Here is a 19164-nt window from a genome sequence, read left to right as displayed (position 1 = left end):
CCCCTTTGGCTAGGGTACATCTATTGTGCTGTCTTGATCAAATGTTCACGCCTTAGGGTAGGCAGAGTCCCCGTCGGAGAACCAAGCGGATTTTTGAGATGGCAAGGGTAGCACCCCACATCAAGCTGCTAGCGCATCATTTTCTCCAAGTGTCCGTCGGAAAACTCGTCGGATTATAGTGGAAACCGAGTCTTTGGCTCGTGCATAATATTATGGGGCTAGACCCAGGATGAGATGAAAGTGCACTGGGGCAAGTCCTCGTCTCTTAAACCACAGCAAATAACTGATTGATGTTATCTCAATGAGACCATTATCAGCGTGTGTAGCATGCCGGTATGTATTACTCACCGTTTGCCTATGAATCTAATCTGACATCAGCCCCTCTAGTGATCGGCGGAAAAAGTGCGATCGGTCTCGACCAGGTCTCAGTTGCAATTCCTGTATCAAGAGGGGCCTTGACTGTGTTGGAGTCACCGATGACCCTGTCCCCAATAATTTGGAAACACATTACGAGCCACTTGGAAATCAGAAAGACTATAGCAGACCTCGTCGTATCTCGTCGCTGGTTGTACCAGACGCCGTTCTGGCCGAGGAGCTGGCGAGTCTCTATTTTCGGTACATGCACATCACGTTTCACAACATCTTCCATCGCGCAACATTCATAGCCCATGTAAAGGAGTCTTCAATCCCAAAGATTCTATTCTTTGGTGTTGCAGGCCTGTCGGCGCGGTACTCGACGCATCCCGTTTTTGCGTCTATTCCACCATGGGATAGAGGACGGCCGTATCGGGACGAATGCAAGAGGTTGCTCGACCTGGAGGATACTTCGTTAATCAGTATCCAAGCTTGCATGTTGCTTGCGGCAAATTCGTCCGTTGAGGGAGATTCTAGGACTGAGTCAGTATATCAAGCAGTAGCCTCTCGCATGGCCATGCTGCTAGACCTTCCAAATCTGTCAACTGAGTCACTTCTGGAGCAGGAAGTCAATAGACGAGGTAACTTGATCTGAGTCTGAACCGAGAGTGCGGTACTTACTCTGTTATATAGTATGGTGGTCTCTCATTACAACCGAGACATGGTCAAGCGCAACTCAGTCTCTCCCCAGGTACATAAGACCACGAAACGCCATCCCGTTGCCCATGGATGAACGTCGATTTGCCTCGTTGACACATGAGACGTCTGTGACACCGTCTGACCAGTCGCTTGACGCGTCACCTACTTGCAACTTCGATCCTCAATCTTTGGTCGCCCAGATGATCCGGCTGAATCTTTTATTTTACGATATTATTGTCTTTCTAAACTGTCAGGTAGTGGATACGCAGGACGAACAACCAGTAGACAGAGAATTCGATCATCCACTTCGCCACTGCCTTGATGAATGGGCAAGTAACCTACCCCCGAGACTTCGCTCTTCTCAGGAAAATGTGATATACTGGGCTGATGAGGGCTTTGGTGCAATCTTCATAACACTGCATATCAACTATAACCACGCCGGTCAGCTCTTATTCTACCAACACCTCCAATCTGCCCAAGAACAGGACCAATGGGATCATGGTACCCAAGGGTTTGCGGAGCGATGTAAACAGCATGCAACAAACCTGTGCGACCTCATCTATGAAGCGAAGCAACGGTCAGACACTGTCGTTCTGTATCCACTTGCTGGGCATATTCTTTGCCTCGCCTCTACGGTTCAGATCCATACACTTCTCTTTGGGATCGACAATGACGAGATACTCGCTGCTAAAACACGGTTAGAAAGAAATTTTGAGATGATTTCGTCAATGAATAACTATTGGCCCATGAACCATATGTCGATCAACCGGCTTCAGCATTTCCACAACGCCTGCCTTCGAAGCAAAGATGACTCATTCCGTTTAGATACCTGGATGCTTCGATTCTTGTTGGGTTTCACGCAGGACATCAAAGACAGGGATGCAATTTGGACATATGGGCATCGGGCGCTGGATGACTTTGACCCACTGAGGGATCTCTTGGATATTTAATCCTACGTACTTAAACTATGGCTTATTCATTATCTGGGTTGAAGATACAACTCCACTTGACCTAGGTTCCAGCAGCAGGTTGCACGTACTTGATTCCATCAAGGACAGTTGTCAAGGTTCCGTTCGTCTCCATGATGTTATTTGAGACATCAATCTCTAGTTCAAACCCGTCTTTGCTTGTGATCTTAGTGCCTTCCACTACTCCAGTTTACGTGATGTTGGAGAACCACTCCACTCTGTCTTTCCAAACGTTGGGAAGCAACTTCCATTTAGAGACCTTCTCATACCCGTCGATGATGTAGCCTTCATGATCTGAGTAGTTACTATAAGAAGCCGAGATGGTTTGAATGGCACCAGTGTCGGGGTCTTCGATGAAAGCAACCTCGGCGACGCCCGACAGTTGACCCTCTAGTGTATAGTTGCCGGCTGGGATCTCATACTGCTTAGGTGTTGTACTGCCAGCGGGGAAAGGCTTCGCCCAAGGGATAAAATCGGGTGCCTTAAAGACCGGCGCTGGCTTTGAAGGTTTCAGAGAGGTACGACGAGCAAGCATGACGCGGTAATTGCGACCTCCTTGGGCAGTAGAAACTGGACATGGAAGAGGGTTGGAACCACCGCAAGAGGGAGAAACCACAAGAGCTTGCCAATATGCAATCATGGTGCTATCAGGAGAGACGGCGGGATCAGCTCTGCCATTCCAGTTTGGGTCATTGGCACTTCCATCACTTCCCTCACCGTCCGCATTGACCTGCTGACCGAAACAGTTTCCGCTGTCTCCATCATGACTGATGAGGATCGGCTGGAAGAATCTCCGTGGCCCGTTATTGCGCGTTGACGAAGCGATGGCCACAACGAGGTAGTCGATGATGGGAGGGATCCATCTCATACCAGACATAAACATCTGGCGACCTACAACGCGAGTGTCCATAGCGACAATCCATTGATTATCGTGGGACATGGTGATTGGGTCTGTGTAATCTGGATGACTAGTGAGGCGTCGGATAGCTCCAGTAGTGAGATGGACAGCCATTACATCGATGTTATTGGCTTCAACGGGAGATCCGATGTAGAGTATCTCATCGCCCGAGCCACTGAAACCACGCAGCTCACCGGGCGTGATAGCATCGTGATTGATGATTAACTTTTCGCCTTCGACATACATGGAAGGTTTGCCATTTTTGTCGAACAGAATGTTGACATCAACCAAATCATATCGAGGAACAAGAGGTTCTCCAACTTTAGGGTCGGCGTTGTACTCCAGGCGGCCAAAGTACGTATACTGGCCTCCAGTATTAGTGAAGGAGCTCCAGCCCATGTGCTCATCATCAGGATGAAGGCGCATCTCTCGTGGAGAACCACCTTTTCCGGTGCCATCAGCGGTCACTGTCCAGTGAATGGGATAGATGTGAGTGTTGTTCGGAGTACAGCCATCACTAGCCAACGGCTTTCCACCACAGGAGACAATATTGTGACCCCACAGTGCCTTATCACCGCTTCGAAAGACGTGAGGATAGTCTCTCTGGGGATCAAGCCAGGGAGCATTCTTTGACGGAACACCACAAGTGATACACTTCCATAAATCACCGTTGGAGAAGTTGGTGCCATCGGTTGTGATAAGGATCAACTGCTCGCCATCATAAATACTTGCTGGGTCTGGAGCTGCTGGGGCGCCGATGAAAACAACATTGGCCACGATGTGCTTCCCATTGGGCGTGAAATCTCCTGACTGGAAGTCCTGCTCTCCCCCGGTATCTACACCGATGCAGCCAGTGCCTCGGGGATTAATTTTGGCGGTACAAGCACCTATAGCATTGCTTGAAACGACAGGAGGCAAGGGCAGCTCGACAACCTCAATGGGCTCTGGATTGGGGGGTTCTGGAAAGTGAGGAGAGTATTGTCCTGAAACAATGGGTGCCAACAGAGTAGCACCCAATGCCACAAGGGGGATTATGAAGATCGTCATGTCTTGATGGTGTTGATTGCGACTGATGTGAGCTGATGATGTTCTATCAACTTATAACAGCCGAGAAAGATGCTTCTGAGTCGGTGACTTTATAGTCGCTGGCTCAGTCAAGGTTCTCTCCACGGATAAAATCTTAGTACGAATACTCTTCATGTGTATCTAGAGAGGCTTCGATATAGAGGGGGCTAGTGTGGGAGCAGGTTCACCTCAACTGAACCTCTAGTGCATCCCATGTCCTAGCAGGGTGATGCATGCTTCCCCAGGTTTTCCTCATCCCCATGGGGAATAGGACACGTAAGGGCATTGTGGTGTTGACGGAACCATGCCGTGAACCCTTAGGGAGCAAGAAAATACAAAACCTAAATTTAGGATAATAAAATAAATTCCACAAAAGGCACCCTAAACTCATCCTAAATCTATACTAAGCTGCCTAAATCTTGTCATTAATTGGTTCGAGGTCCCCAATTCCTTTCCCCCCTAGGGAGCTAAGCAACGGTGAAACAAAAATCCAACGTCGGAAATGAGGTCGGAATATTTAAAAAGGTAGACAGACCAGCGAACTAACGTTAATTAACATGGCGTGCGGAAGGGAATGAGGAGGTCCGCGTTTAGAAGCGAAGCCGCGTACCGATTGAGCCGATCATGCACCAGTGGGCAGCCATTGGGTAGGGTCGGTGACTTCAATTGGAGGCGGGGTTTTCCGATGGGTTTCCCGACGATGCTGGATAGTGGGAGCAGATTAAGAAAGGCGGCATATCGAAGGGGGGCCAAAACGAGGTATTACTTCTGATCCGTGAATTTGTTCTTCGGCATAAACTATAGCGAGCCGGATTGTACTTGCAAGCTTCATCTGCGGAAAACATCAATTTGTTTAGAGAATTTCATAGGCTGTCCAGCATGTTGACAGTAACTGATGTTCACTTCGAGCATTATCGCGCTCCAAATACTCTTGGGGTTCAAGAATCTAGGCCACGAATCTCATGGAAGATTGCACAGCACAACACCGGTGCCAAGCAAAATGGACACGAGATCGAGTTGACCAAGTATAGTCCCAGCCAAGAGGTTCACGACATATCAACTGCGAGCCAACAGTCCCAGGAAAATATCTTGATTCCATGGCCGTTCAGAGAACCTCTTCAGTCTCGTGATCATGTATCAATTGGTGTTCGAGTCTGGGATGAACAGGAGGAACAGAGTCCCTGGAGTGAGCCTGCTCATCTTGAAGTAGGGCTACTGCATAGGTCAGATTGGGCCTGCGAACGAATTGCCGCCCCGTGGGCTTCAGAAATGTCAGACGCTGGCCCTGAAGACTTGTTCCGTAGGCAATTTGTTCTTCGCGACACGCCTGTCAAAGCACGACTCTATATCACAGCCCAAGGAGTCTATGAAGCTGAGCTCAATGGGCAACGCGTCGGCGATTATTTCCTCGCTCCAGGGTGGACCTCTTATGATGGGCGACTCCAGTACCAGACTTATGACGTTACTTCGCACCTAGTCAACGGTCCAAATTGCATTGGAGTAAGAGTTGCAGAGGGATGGTTCAGTGGCCGTATTGGTTTTGAGGGCGGGCATAGAAACATTTGGGGTCCCCATACTGCTCTGCTTTTGCAGTTGGAAGTCACTTACGCTGATGGGCAGACTTGCAGAATAGAGAGCGATGGTTCGTGGAAGGTGATACAAGGCCCAACTCGACTAGCTGAGATATACGATGGGGAGAAATATGACTTGACAATGGAGGTGCCAGATTGGTCGTTGGTGGTCGATCAAGAAAGGCTGAAAGGTTGGAAAAATGTGCAGACACTTGCATTCCCGCCGGTATCTACTCAACTCGTTGCAGGCTTCGCAGAGCCAGTGCGTCGGATCGAAACCGTATATCCTGTCAAGGAGATCACGACACCAAGTGGGAAAAGAGTGCTTGACTTTGGTCAGAATCTCGTTGGATATCTTCGTCTATCAGGCATCAAAGGGTCCAATGGACACAAGATTACCCTTCAGCATGCTGAAGTCATGGAGAACGAAGAGCTTTGTATTCGACCTTTGAGAATATGCCAAGCGAAGGACGAGATTACCCTCAAAGATTCACCGGACGACTTACGTTGGGAACCAAGATTCACTTTTCATGGATTCCGGTATGCTCAGATTGATAATTGGCCCGGTTCTTTCCACAAGTCCTGTGTCGAAGCTGTCGTGTGCCACACTGACATGAAGCCCGCTGGTCACTTCTCATGCTCTGATCCGCTACTGAACCAACTGTATCGGAATATCGTGTGGGGCATGAGAGGTAACTTTCTTTCCGTGCCGACTGATTGTCCTCAGAGAGATGAACGACTGGGTTGGACTGGAGATTTGTCTCTCTTTGGCCCAACAGCATGTCTCCTTTATGACTGCTTTGGGATCTTGAAAAATTGGCTGATCGATCTTGCTCATGATCAAGATGTTCTTGGTGGTGTTCCCCCAATGGTCAGTCCGAATGCTACCCTGCCAGATCCCATCTGGTGTAGAAGAGTGCCATGCGCCATCTGGCATGATGTCACGATAATAGCACCCTGGATTCTTTATCAAGAGAGCGGAGATGAGAATATCCTAGCGCAGCAATATGATAGTATGATGAAGTGGATGAATGTGCTCCCTCGACAAACTTCCGGACTATGGGATCCTAAACCTTTTCAGCTCGGTGTAAGTTTTGTATATTGACTTCATAATTTCATAGTGCTGATAGTTGGAATAGGACTGGCTTGACCCAGCAGCGCCTCCAGATCAACCGTGGAAAGGGGCAACAGACGCCAAGATGGTGTCAAACATGTTCTTGCTCCAGAGTCTAGATCTCATGAGCAAGATATGTGGCGTGCTGGGACAAAAGGATGAACAACAGAGATTCAGGGAGGACTACCAGACAACAAGAATCGAGTTCCAGCAAGAATACGTCACACCCCGAGGGCGCATGACCTCGGATTCGCAAGCTGCATATGCACTAGCTATTTGTCTTGACCTCCTTGAACCAGCGCAACGGCAACGCGCAGGAGACCGTCTCGTGGAACTTGTGCGAAAGAACGAGTTCAAGGTCGGCACCGGATTTGCCGCTACGCCATTTCTTTGTGAAGCCCTTGCATCTACCGGCCTCGCCCAAGTTGCATACGCGATGCTGCTCGAGAAAGGCTGTCCATCTTGGATATACCCAGTCATTATGGGTGCAACTACAGTTTGGGAGAGGTGGGACAGTATGTTGTCTGATGGTTCTATCAACCCGGGAGAAATGACCTCATTTAACCATTACGCGTTTGGCGCTATAGCCAAGTTCATGTATGAGAGAGTTGCCGGGCTGCAGAGACTTGAGCCCGGATGGAGGAAAGTTCGTATCTCCCCTGCTATTGGTGCTACTTTTTCTCAAGCTGCCGCGTCGCATGTCTCTCCTCAAGGGACGATTTCCTTTAACTGGGAAACGAGGGTTATTGACGGAAAACAAGAGGAGTTCCATATCAAGGTTAAGGTTCCGCCAAACACTGTTGCTGAGATTATTCTTCCTGGTTTGGCAAATGAAGAGGCGAAGGAGGTTGGTTGTGGTGAGTGGACCTTTCGTTCGCCGTTTAGAAGAGATTACGAGTGGCCTGTCTTACCACTACCACCGAAGTCATGAGAAAAGTTCTAGTGGCTGTGACTTGAGTTATTTATAGCGTTAAAAAGGACTGTGTTAATCACCAGCACAGTATAGTATTATTTGATAGATCCTTGCTAGCTATTTAAACTCCTTGATGCTTGGTATCGATCATTAAACGTCCTTGTGATTTACAAGAGGCTTAAAATCCTCAACCCGAAACCCATCCCTGTACGTCTTAGCCTAATCATCCTACCACGGCTTCGTCTCATTCTTGGAAGAGCACTCATGTTTGATTTCTTGACCGCACCCATTGGCAAGTCTACGGTGCAAATTTTAATGACAATCACCTTTCCATAGTAGCGTGAAAGGTTCAGTCCTATTATCGTTACCACATAGTTGATCAGGGACATAGCCACGCATTCCAATATCTAGCCAGCCAGAGTGCAGGTCTATCTGCTAAGTATCCATTCCGGAGAGGACAGTATCATGAACAAGTTCCATGGTTTCGTAGAGGCTTGATGTTACAAAGATATTCTTAAGATCGTGGGCTTGAAATAGCAACTTTGGATTCTTGAAGTACGCAACACTGTTTACAGCCTTGGTGTGGGATCGGAACGGGTTAGCTCTTTGAACGAAGGACGGCCAGAACGGTCCAAGATCATCGGTCGGTAACGCGTATTGTAAGTGGCAAGCCCTACCTTCATCTCCTGCTCTCCACCTACCCGTCTCGGGTCGCTCCTGAAAGGAACGAGACTTTGCATAGGCAATGCCAAAAGATCCAGGAAGATCTTGACGGAGAGGATCAGAGATGCTACTGAATGCCGCTGGAATAATCATACTTCATCAAGGTCCCTTGGCTTGATATGCCTCGCTGAGGCGTTATAAGCTTTAAGTATCAATCATAAAGGTCCTTTTGGCGATCCAGAGATAACCCCGTTCCGTGATGCAGACGCTCTCGAGGCCCCGGAAAAGAATAGATATATATCAAAGCGAATCCCTGATATATTCACATTCACTGACCCAAATAGAATATGTCGAGTAGTGACAAGATCGAGACCGTGCGGCCGACCAGGCGGCAGGGTCACCTAAAAGGTAGTTTTCGCGTGGATAGCCTATTGGGAAACAACACGATAAGTAAATCGACGGAAAAGGAAGAACTGTATCAGCAGGCCCACTAACAATTAGTAGCACCAGCTCCGTATGATGGGCCTGACTCACCAGTCGGACACTTTCGTGGCTGTTGGCTTCTTGAGGTCGCTCGGTCTGGCCCTGGCAACGCGACTGTTCACGTCGTTTTCCGCCACATCTCGCTCTCGCTGTCTCTTGACTTCGGCTGGGACCGATGGAGGTACGATGGTGCTTCAACGCGGTTGATTCTGATGAGATAGGTATATGACAAAAGAACGACACGCTCACATATTCAAGAGACTTTTTAGGTTCCTCAGCTTCCCAAGGTTTTTTAGTTGAGACACTCTTTCCTTTCTCTCGTACGCGTCTCACCAGTTTACTCTTTGCGAGACCAGCAGAGGGACGAACTTAATTTCAAGCCTGAAATAGTGATTGGCTAGAATGGACGTGTTGGCAGGGCCGCAGAGCAGTCATTGGTTCCAGGTAGCACGCTGACGAAAAAAAATAAAGCAAACATGGTATCAGACGGGATCCCATGTAACAGTCTTTATATTTACAGGTAAATCTGGTAAATCTACTTCCAAAGAGCCCAGAAAAGCAACGCAACGCTCTAGAGTAAACTAAAAGGCGGGGAACGTAACAGGCCAAAACAAACGGAAATTCATAGCGATATAGGATATAAAGAGATTTTTACCCAACATTACAATATGCTTACTTAACCGCGCCGGGGAATGAGATAGAGCCTGCATTGTTCGCTGTAATATAACAATGTCCATAAACTGTGTTCCTATGAAATTCATTCATTTATCTACTTTAATATATGGCCTATTTTCTTTCCTATTCAGTCAAGCATTGCCTAAGACAAAGTCTAGCTGTTTTAGGATATCGTTGTGGAGTCGACTGGTCTCATCCGATTCAAGCCCTGGCGGTATTGGCTCATTCCTTAAATAAATTACTCCCTAAGTTCTACACTAACTCTAAATAGGGTAAAGTATGCGAGATCTTTTATATGTATTTTACCTTCCTATTCTGCTACTGCTATAAAAGCTAGGTTAGTACAGAGACCTGGGGAGTATTTATACTTTACTTAACGCCATCCAGCACCATTACCTAGATAACTGACGACTCTCTGTAGTACTAAGTGAATCATCATGACTACATTCGACTACTTTTCCCATGTTGAACTACCCACACCAATGCTGCCTCTCGAAGAGGCATGTGCCCTCTTGCACCAAGAGTTTGGCATTGCTGCCAACTTGCAGCCGCTCGGCAGCCAGCAGGACCAGAACTTTCTCGTCCTAACTACCGCCCATACCGAGCCGTTGGGCGTGCTGAAGATCAGCAACCCCGTCTTTAGTGGCTTGGAGATTGAGATGCAGGATGCCGCCGCCATTGCCGTTGCCCGTGCAGAACCATCCCTGCGTATCCCTCACGTCATTGAGGGACCGCGGGGTGTCATGTCGGGGTGGTGGCAGACCAGTCAGGGACGTCTACACTGCCGCATCATCTCCTTCGTGTCAGGTACCACACTGACCGGCTCACACTACCTCAGCCCGGCCGTGGTGCAACGGCTGGGCGAGCTATCAGCCGCGATCAGTGTGGCCCTGGCAACTGAGACCCATCCTGCCTCGGGACGTACCTTGCAGTGGGATCTACGACATGCCGAACGGGTTATTGACACCATTGCCGCCACTGAGCCCGATGTCAACGTGCGAGCGGTTACTGCCGAAGCCAGCCAACACGCGTTAACGTTGCTACGCCCAATATCAGATCGCCTGCCACGTCAGTTGGGCCACTTTGACGTCACTGACGATAATGTCCTGCGTCCGGATGGCAATGTGCTCAGCCTCCCAGATGCCGTGATCGACTTTGGCGATGTGATTGAATCGTGGGCGGTGGCAGAGATTGCCATCACCGTTTCCTCGATGCTGCACCACGCCGATGCCTGCTTCCGCACTGTGTTGCCGGCTATTGCCGCATTCGATCGACGTCGCCGTCTCAGTGACGATGAGATTACCGCGCTATGGCCGTTGGTGGTCCTGCGTGGGGTCGTTCTAGTGCTCAGTGGACGTCAACAGGTGCGTCTCGACGTTGATAATGAGTATGCCAAGCGAGCGCTGGACCGCGAGTCCACGATCCTCCGTCGCGCCACTGAGGTGCCATTGGAGGTGGTTACCGCCCAGATACGCCATACGCTGGGACGCCCCGATGCCATAGCGCCGCGCTGGAGCGGCAAGTCGATCCTGGCAGCGCCACGATCGGCGGTGGTTCTTGATGCCTCTACTCTCTCGACGTTGGCCGACGAGGGAGCTTGGCTTCAGAATGATGCAATAGAGCGTGCCGCACAGCACTTACTGGCCCAGGGTGCTGATATGGTCGTGCTACCGGCCTTGCGACCAGTGCTGCTAGGTGCCCCAGCCAGGACACCAAGCCTACCCTCCACGGTCCCTACTTCGGCGTCTGCCTGGTTCACCGCTGCGGCCACCCTTGAAATACCTGCCAATCTATATGTACGACAAGGTGGGGCGGTTCTGCCCGTCGGAGTAGCGACAGTTGCAGCCGGCAGCCGCATTGACGTGCTGCTGACCACGCTTGATCCAGTCAATGTGCCAACCGCGATCCCTGCCGTCGATCTGCCTGGGTGGAGCGTGGTGATTGGAGATGCAACCGCAGCGCTGGGCGTGACGCCGCCCACAAATGATGTGGAGGATGAAGGTCTGCTGGAACGGCGCGAAGCAGTGGTGGCAGAGGTACAGGAGCACTACTATGCCCGTCCACCACAGATCGAACGGGGCTGGCGCGAATACTTGATGGACGTCCACGGCCGTGTCTACCTCGACATGGTCAACAATGTCGCTTCGGTAGGCCACGCCCATCCTCGCATTTCCGCGGCTGTCGCACGGCAGACCCGACTGCTTAATACCAATTCGCGCTTTCACTATGCCTCTATCACGCGCTATGCCGAACGGCTCGCCGCTCAACTGCCTGATCCGCTTGATACGGTCTTCTTTGTTAACTCGGGCTCTGAGGCGGTCGATCTAGCCATTCGTCTGGCGCTAGCGGCCACTCAGCGTCACGATGTGGTGGCCATGGCTGAGGCCTACCACGGTTGGACCTATGCCAGCGATGCCGTTTCCACGTCGATCGCCGACAATCCGCACGCGTTGCAGACACGGCCCGACTGGGTGCACACCGTCGAGGCGGCCAATGCCTACCGCGGACGTCATCGTGGAGCCGAGTCCGCGAAGAACTATGCCGCTGACGCAGTGGCACGTCTGCAGTCGTTGGCTGCCGAAGGGCGTGCGCCGGCCGCCTTCCTGAGCGAGACCTACTACGGCAACGCCGGCGGCATAGCGCTGCCTGACGGCTACTTACGCGAGGTCTATACGGCAGTACGCAACCTGGGCGGAGTGACTATTGCCGATGAGGTCCAGGTGGGCTTTGGCCGTCTGGGCTCTTGGTTCTGGGGCTTCCAACAGCAGGATGTTGTGCCCGATATTGTGGCGGTGGCTAAGTCTATTGGCGGTGGCTTCCCGTTAGGCGCCGTCATTACCAGCCGCTCTATTGCTGATCGATACCGTAGCCAGGGGTACTTTTTCTCTTCTACTGGTGGATCACCTCTGTCATCAGTGGTCGGACTCACGGTGTTGGACATTATCGAAGAGGAGCAGCTGCAGGCGAATGCGCGGATCGTTGGTGCCTACCTAAAGGCGCGGCTGCAGGCGTTGGGCAAATGTCACCCCCTCATAGGCACCGTGCATGGCGATGGCCTGTACCTGGGCCTCGAATTTGTGCGCGACCACACCAGCCTGGAACCTGCAACAGAGGAGACCAGGGCCATCTGCAACCGGCTGCTGGAACTGGGAGTCATCATGCAACCCACCGGCGATCACCAGAATGTGCTGAAGATCAAACCCCCGCTCTGCATTACGCAACAGTCCGCTGACTACTTTGTCGACATGCTGGACCAGGTACTCACGACGGGATTCTAGAAGGGACACTTTCTCGAGAGAATTAAAACAATTGTAAGTTGGTAGCGTTGACTTGGTGAGACTGGACGTAGCTATGTTGTGGTATTTTGCGTGCTTGAGTAGTACGCAAAAGCCGCCGAATATAGCGCCACGCCAATAACGCCAATTAAAAATATCGTATTAAGCGCTGACCCTTTTACAGACCATGTTAACCCAGTCCTTGGACCAGCCGATAAAATAAGTGCTTAGGTTGCTGGATTGTGCTGGAGATGACAAGCAAGCTATAACACAAGGAGCTGGCTTTAGTGCTGCGTGCAATACGGAACCCAGCCATGCGCTGGCATTGGCAGATAGTTGCATAGATATAATTCGAATTACTACATATCCACACCGATACCCTGATGCTCAACAGAGTTACAGACCAATAAGGCCATGAGTCAAAAGATTCTGCTCGTTTATTTCATCCTTCCGCTGCAACAGTTCTGTGACGTCCCAGTTGGTCCAAAGAAACCTCCCTTTCAGACAGTCAGCCTCTTCCGAAGCAGCCAGCCAGACACAATACGACGCCGGAAGCCCTAAAGGTGTTAGACCGAGAACTAAAATTCCCGAAATAGTGGAACTTACGGATATTGTCCACTGTAGCGATATCACCAGACTTCTTCTGCATCTCTGTGGCAATGGCACCAGGATTGATGCTGAAAACGCGAAGATGCGGGTTCTCCAGCTGGACAGATTCTATCATCTTTGCGAATGCAAGCTTTGATGCGGAATAGGCAGAGTAGCCCGGGATAGGGGGTAGATGCCCAGCTCCAGATCCGACATTGATAATTGTATCACCTGGTTGACTTTGCTTGAGGAACTGCTGGGTTACGAGTAGGCCTCCTTTGACATTGATCTCAAACGTTTTCCAGTAGTCATCGAGATCGGAGTCCAGCAGAGAACGATGGGCATCTAGATATCCTGCGTTCTGGATGAGGATATCAATGTGGCCAAATGTCGCAATGGCCTGCTTGAAAGCAGCTGCGACAGCCTCTCTAACCGTGATGTCGGCTTCGGCATGGTGAACTGATACTGGAGTGCCAGTCGAGAGACTTTTGATCTCCGTTACAGCACTGAGTAAGTCTGTACCAGTCCTTCCAACAATAAATATGCCTTTAGCTCCAGCGACGGCGAAGGCCTTTGCGATTTCACGGCCAATTCCTCGACCACCGCCTGTAACAAAGACGACCTTTCCCTCGCAGGATAGGTCAGGATTTGTTTCAGAGATAGCGTCATAAGTATCATAGTGATACGTTGGAACAAAGTTTAGCTTGAAAGTAGCCATGACTATAATGGTGTTGGTTATTGGGGATGTATCTTTAGAGGTAGGCTGTTGGAGATGTGATGTCGAAGTGTCTGGCAGGAGATTGGTAGCGGAAGCAGCAGTTCGTATTTATACCTAGAGAGCAAGATGTTCCAACCAACTGGGTTCAATGATTATATATTGTTGATTTCTAACATAATTGCCAGCAAAAATATGGGTGCTTACCTTATGCCTCTGCGGAGCTTACTTCCGCCATTTCTACTTCCGCCGTACAAGATCCAAAATCGCTATTTAATTAGCTGGTATGAGTGGAGGTGGAACTTGCGATGGACCCATAGATTAAGCAGCGGAAGCCAAAATAAGCGAAGCCAATCAGATAGTCCTAAAGTGCGGAAGTCGAGATCCCCTCACAGCAATTTCCCCTCATCATCGTCAGCAGAGTTCAAGAGGCCAGCGCCAACTTCTCATTTCTATGCCCCCTCCTTATCGCCAAGCATGCGCTGCATGCATCAAGTCAAAAAGACGATGCGACATGGCCGTCCCAAAATGTTATCGTTGTCGTGTCCGATCACTTGATTGCCTTTATCCACGTCCCTCGACACGACAAACCCTACCGCGAAGTTCTAAAGGTCTTCCTCAAGAAACCGCAGGAATCACAGGGGATGAATCTCAAAGAGAGCCACAAAGTGCGAGTACTGCATCTGATATAACCCTCGATGCTGATAACATCGCCTTGCCGCCTTTTCCAGACTACGACTTGGATTGGCAGGAAGCAATGACAAATCTCAATGACTTCTTGGTGCCAGACTTATTGAATCCGCATGACACGGCTGAGAAGAGTGTGTTGGCCGGCGAAAAATATCAACGTCGTATTGTATACACCATTGAGCGATTCAAATCATACCCCAAGCAGTTGGTTCTTCACGGACAGGTTCCTTTCATTCATAAAAGAGTAGTCGAGAAGTATCTCCCTCCGCCACTTACAAGATTATTGGCCATTTGTGCGCTTTATGAGAGAAAGTGTGAGACAAACCAGCAGCTGGTTTACAGTACAATTCAGCAATATGCTGATGAGTTGATTGATCTCACACAACTGGCCGATTCTGACGTCGAGTTATTATCTTCGGTTCAGGCATTTATTCTATTGCAGATAATTCGCTTACTAGACGGAGACATTCGTCAAAGAGCAAATGCTGAGAATGTGGAGACTTTCTTTATCAGCAGTATTCGGCGCTTACAACAGCGCATGAAAAGCGTTGAAGAATCAACACAAATCATGAGCAGTCAATTGATGACACCAGGTTCTGATGCCTGGGAAGCTTGGTGTCTTGCTGAAAGCTTGAGACGCACTGTTATTATAGGATATAGCCTGCATGGGTTGTATTCATTCCTGAGGAATGGCTGGGATGATGCTCACCATGAGTTCCCGGCGTTATCGTTTTTTGGTCAAAGGGCTCTTTGGTCCGCCACGTCGAGATATGAGTGGGAGTCCGCTGTTTCTAAGTCTCATACATTGCCTATACGCTTCGCTCACTGGGAGTTGGATATGGCCGCGGCGAGACCGGAAGATATGGACGAGCTTGGAGTTATTATGATGGCGCTTACAACGGGAATAGATGACTGCTGTCGCTGGGTTGGGGCCGAGCTCCTGGACAACTTTAGCCTCAAGCCCTGAAGCTATATCTCTGTTAAATGTAATAATTCGGTTTTTGTCTTGCGGTAAATAGGTTACTAATACTTTCCAAAACACGATGCAGACTCTAAGATTTTTATAAAATGCGCCAGCCTTAGCATTGTGATTTAGATACCAGCCTCTGCTTCTAAACCAGAGCTAACTATAAATTCAAAGAACTCTAATATAAGTAAAGCTCCTAATAACTTAGTTTATAACAAAACTCACGGGTATATGGCAAGTAATGCTAGGGCTAATGTTGACTTTAAGTAGAACTTAACCTATACTGCCGTATTAAGGGCTGGCAGTCCAGCAGCCAATTGTCTGGCTAGTCTGGGTACACTGCTATCTATAGCACATCATACCCCACCATAGAGATTGGTCCAGTCCACCTATCCCAGCATTTCGCGGTGAGTAATTCTCGGATTTACTATTAACCGATTGTCCGCTCACCTTTTCCAATTTACATAATCCAACTGTCAATCAATAAACATCTGCCTTACAATGCATTGTCCTTATTAGACCAGCCATACTATCCGCAATAGTTCAACTATTTTACATGCGCTAGGCATCGCTCTTTGCTTGCTTTTCTAGTTTTTGATCAACTTCTGCAAATTCCCTATCGAACTACTCGAGGCAGCGATGATCACCCACTACTAGGTACTGCCGTGAGGCTAGGCGGCTCTCGGACTTACTATTAGCCGAATAGTAGCTCTCCTTTTCCAAGCAACACGACTTGATGAACATCAGTCAATTAACCAACATCTACTCAACAATGTGTTCGCAGCCTAAAGCTTAACCTTATAGGCCGCCGTCATCCATAGCTACCCAACAATGTATCATCGATATTGGACCAGCCATGCTATCCGCAATACTTCGGCGACTTAGCATGCCCTTGGCATTGTTCTTTGCCTGCTTCTCTAGTTTGTGGAATCGGCTCCTGCAGCTTTCTTGTTCCTTGACTCCTCAGACATTTGGAGACCAGAATCTAAGCGACAATGCCACGAATGAGGTCCACGCGCCAGAGCTTAGTAAATCGGACACGGACACGAGCGGCTCCAGTCTGAGTAGCAAACTGTTCCCCGCTGTTACCGAAGACCAGTCCATCCAAGCAAGACGAGCATTTATCGAGTCCCTCGATCTATCTGCCATCTGTGCATTGGCGTCAAAATATAACCATAGTAAGTCTTGTCGAGTCGTGAACCAGGCCAGCGGCAGTTTTAATGTTTGCTTCTTTGTTGTATTTACCGCCGACGAGCCACATTGGGTTGTCAGAGTCCCCATTGAGCCTGCTGTGAATAATCCATGGGATAAATTGCTAAGTGAAGTGGCAACCATCTCAATACCTGACATCGAGACGTCTGCCAACACGTGCTGACTTCTATGTGGATATCTTGAGCATTATACTAACTAAAATTCCAGTCCCCCCATGTTCGGGCTTTTGGTCGCGGTGCTATTCTAACCTAGAATGGCATTGAAACCCATAAGTTTCTCATCATATCCCTTTTTAAGATGAGGATGGGGAAAATTGTCTTAACCCTAGATTATAAAATTGGTCGATGTAAATATTTTACTCTGGCCATAATATTCATATGATCATTTACTAGTATCCTCTTTGTGGTCATGATCAAGCTTATCAGACTTAACAACCTCGTCTCCAAATGCCCCAGCAATCTCCTCCAGGGTCAGCTGATTGGTTTCAGGTAGCCAAACCCAGTAGACAACGGCGGCGGTCAGGTTAAGGGCGATGAAGACAAAGTAAAACTTCCAAGCGATAGCCTCAAATGCGTATGGTGTAATCTGGGACAGCCAAATGTTTGTCACAGACATGGAGAAGACAGCAAAGGCATTGCTGTTTCCGCGGAGATGCTGTGGGAAGATCTCGGACACAACGACCCAGACTGTGCTGTTAAAGAAGATAGCGTAGCAGGCCGAGTACAGGAAAATGAAGGCGACGCCGGCTGCGGCTCCAGCGAGGTGGCTGCCATCGCCGTAAAACCGGGACATGATGGTCAGGAGAACCAGGAAAGTTGTTAGAACAAGAGATCCAAGCCCTGAGACCCACGAAGTTAGCTTTGTAAACCACGGGTAGTTTGGTGGGAGGAGCCCTTACACATCGTTCGCTTGCGTGGCCATTTATCAGATACAAACGCCATGTTAATGACTTGACCGATAACACCCATGAATCCGTAACAGCCACTGATAAGGAGAACTGTCCTTCCTTCGAAGCCAAGTCCAGCATAGAATAGCGATTGGTAGTTTTGGATGACGCCACCTATTCATGTAATTAGATCAGCTAATCCTCTCGAGACAAGCATGGTCTTCACATACCACCAGAAAGCTTGGTCATGTTGAGGATGAAACAAGCAAGTAAGAGTCGCTTGGCGTAGCGGAGGGTAAAGAGTTCTACCCAGCTTGCACTTGTCCGTTGGGCTTGTTCCAGAGCAAGCTGTTCTCGAATTTCCAGCATTTCACGTTGAATGAAGTCCTCTCCCTTCTTGGCGTGAAGCATCGCAATGACTCTTTCCGCGTCTTCGTAACGCTCCTTTGTAACCACTTGAGACATTTAGTTAGCAATTAGGCCATGAATCTGGTTGGCAGACAGAGTGCTTACACCATCGAGGAGAGTCCGGAAGAAAGATAACAAGGATAAGCAGGAGAGCGGCCGGAGGAATCTGCATGGCCAGAGGGACTCTCCACTGCACATCGCCCTTAGCATATGAGCCCGCATAGCCGATCCAGTTCGCAATGAGATACCCGATGCCAGTGAGCAGACCTTTGAGCGCAACCAAATAAGCTCGGTTCTCTGGGGGTGCGAGCTCGGCAATGTAAAGGGGTACAATGGTTACTAAGGAACCAGTGGCAAGCCCGGCAATGATTCGACCTGCAATCATCATTCCAACGTTGACGGCAGCAGTTTGGATCACAGTACCGATGATGGCTCAAAGTGTGGCAAGCATGACAAGAATCTTGCGACCCCATTTGTCCATGATGGCACCAGATGTAAGAGAGCCGATGCAGTTGCCAGCATAATAGGTTGAGACGATGGCACCAGTGAGTTGGGGCCTCGGATCAAGGGACCCGTACATGTATGTTTTGAAGGAATCATGGGCGATGGTGGTCGCGACGATACCTGTGTCAACACCATAAACAAGCCTAGATAGTGGTAATGAGTCATTAGCAGGCTCAAACCGGAGAGATGAATGTTGCTAGAGGATCAAACGTACCCACCGATCGCAATGACCAGGGAAGAATAAGTGGTGATGTCCATGCCTAGCATTTTGACTGTTTGACGGGGAGTGCTGTTTAAGAAAAGGGATGAATGGTGCTTTGTGTCAAGATGTTGTGCAAGTTGACGCCGATGGGTTCATGCATACCCCAGGAAACTGGAGAATTGTGGAACTTGGGGTTGCTGATCCGGGGAAGAATGATTTCTTTTATGCGTACCTAACCCTCGGACTGTGGGGAAGTTGGATAAACTCTTTCGTCCTGTATGACCCCAGATTTAGGGCCGGGTCGGATGTACATG

General features: G+C 49.3%; 7 protein-coding genes across 7 annotated transcripts; 3 read left to right on the top strand and 4 right to left on the bottom strand.

The window, feature by feature from the left end:
• Nucleotides 1–301: 301 nt before the first annotated feature.
• On the top strand, nucleotides 302–2003 carry FTJAE_10278 (uncharacterized protein; the record flags this gene model as incomplete). The annotated part of the gene is made up of 3 exons (XM_037343104.1): nucleotides 302–333; nucleotides 379–995; nucleotides 1048–2003. 3 exons carry the CDS (start codon nucleotides 302–304, stop codon nucleotides 2001–2003), a joined length of 1605 nt encoding a protein of 534 aa, XP_037202736.1.
• Nucleotides 2004–2211: 208 nt separating this feature from the next.
• On the bottom strand, nucleotides 2212–3966 carry FTJAE_10277 (uncharacterized protein; the record flags this gene model as incomplete). Its single annotated transcript, XM_037343103.1, has 1 exon — nucleotides 2212–3966. The coding sequence occupies one exon, from the start codon at nucleotides 3964–3966 to the stop codon at nucleotides 2212–2214; it is 1755 nt and encodes a 584-aa protein (XP_037202735.1).
• An 897-nt stretch (nucleotides 3967–4863) lies between these two features.
• On the top strand, nucleotides 4864–7600 carry FTJAE_10276 (bacterial alpha-l-rhamnosidase domain protein; the record flags this gene model as incomplete). Its single annotated transcript, XM_037343102.1, has 2 exons — nucleotides 4864–6642; nucleotides 6695–7600. 2 exons carry the CDS (start codon nucleotides 4864–4866, stop codon nucleotides 7598–7600), a joined length of 2685 nt encoding a protein of 894 aa, XP_037202734.1.
• A 2240-nt stretch (nucleotides 7601–9840) lies between these two features.
• On the top strand, nucleotides 9841–12681 carry FTJAE_10275 (plp-dependent transferase; the record flags this gene model as incomplete). Its single annotated transcript, XM_037343101.1, has 1 exon — nucleotides 9841–12681. One exon carries the CDS (start codon nucleotides 9841–9843, stop codon nucleotides 12679–12681), a length of 2841 nt encoding a protein of 946 aa, XP_037202733.1.
• Nucleotides 12682–13074: 393 nt separating this feature from the next.
• On the bottom strand, nucleotides 13075–13984 carry FTJAE_10274 (short-chain type dehydrogenase reductase; the record flags this gene model as incomplete). Its single annotated transcript, XM_037343100.1, has 2 exons — nucleotides 13075–13235; nucleotides 13285–13984. 2 exons carry the CDS (start codon nucleotides 13982–13984, stop codon nucleotides 13075–13077), a joined length of 861 nt encoding a protein of 286 aa, XP_037202732.1.
• Nucleotides 13985–17231: 3247 nt separating this feature from the next.
• FTJAE_10273 (sugar transport STP1) lies at nucleotides 17232–18529 on the bottom strand (the record flags this gene model as incomplete). Its single annotated transcript, XM_037343099.1, has 4 exons — nucleotides 17232–17689; nucleotides 17749–17910; nucleotides 17967–18191; nucleotides 18250–18529. 4 exons carry the CDS (start codon nucleotides 18527–18529, stop codon nucleotides 17232–17234), a joined length of 1125 nt encoding a protein of 374 aa, XP_037202731.1.
• Nucleotides 18530–18577: 48 nt separating this feature from the next.
• FTJAE_10272 (sugar transport STP1) lies at nucleotides 18578–18915 on the bottom strand (the record flags this gene model as incomplete). The annotated part of the gene is made up of 2 exons (XM_037343098.1): nucleotides 18578–18791; nucleotides 18863–18915. The coding sequence occupies 2 exons, from the start codon at nucleotides 18913–18915 to the stop codon at nucleotides 18578–18580; spliced, it is 267 nt and encodes an 88-aa protein (XP_037202730.1).
• Between the last annotated feature and the right edge of the window lie 249 nt (nucleotides 18916–19164).

Source organism: Fusarium tjaetaba, assembly GCF_013396195.1.
Source record: "Fusarium tjaetaba strain NRRL 66243 chromosome Unknown NRRL66243_c0000238, whole genome shotgun sequence".
NCBI classification, from domain to species: domain Eukaryota; kingdom Fungi; phylum Ascomycota; class Sordariomycetes; order Hypocreales; family Nectriaceae; genus Fusarium; species Fusarium tjaetaba.
Note: the sequence above shows the minus strand (reverse complement) of the source record. Positions and strands in the feature narration are given on the sequence as shown.